General features: G+C 57.6%; 1 protein-coding gene across 1 annotated transcript in view; it reads right to left on the minus strand.

Moving 5' to 3' along the window:
• Positions 1-74: 74 nt before the first annotated feature.
• Positions 75-484, minus strand: part of EMH_0066860 (cation-transporting ATPase, putative) — a gene marked incomplete at both ends in the record, with an annotated part of 5,574 nt that continues 5,164 nt past the window's right edge. Inside the window, one exon of the mRNA XM_013498557.1 lies at positions 75-482. Coding sequence (XP_013354011.1) covers positions 75-482 — 408 coding nt within the window. The remainder of the gene's footprint in view (positions 483-484) is intronic.

Below are 484 nucleotides of genomic sequence, written 5' to 3' on the forward strand. Positions count from 1 at the left end.
GCAGACAGCTGCAAACGATGCCTCCACCTCTCCTGAAGCTAAAACCAGACCATCATCACTACTAGCAGGTGCAGCTACAGTCGGTCGCCTAGTGCAGCAGCAGCCACATGAGCAGCAGCACAGGCAGCAGCAGCATGAGTTGCAGCACTAGCAGCAGCAGCAACAGCAGCAGCAGCAGCAGCAACAGCAGCAGCACGACGGACTCTGCCAGTGAGCGCATCTGCCATAGAGTCATAGAAGGGGGGGACACTGCTGAGGAACTGCTTTATGCGTTCTGGGGCCCCTTTGACAGCAACAATAAACCCTTTCGGTTTCCGCTGCAGCAGCTGACGCAGCTCCTGCTGCTGCTGCTGCTGCTGCTGCTGGGGTCCGCACAAGGCGTCCGTTGATACGGTGTACTCTGCCACTGATGTTGTCCGCTGCAGACTTGAGGTAAAGGGAAAACAAAGCAGCAGAGACAGCTGCGCAGCAGCTTCTCCCCCCT

Source organism: Eimeria mitis, genomic scaffold (genome assembly GCF_000499745.2).
Source record: "Eimeria mitis Houghton genomic scaffold, Emh_scaff3520, whole genome shotgun sequence".
NCBI lineage: Eukaryota > Apicomplexa > Conoidasida > Eucoccidiorida > Eimeriidae > Eimeria > Eimeria mitis.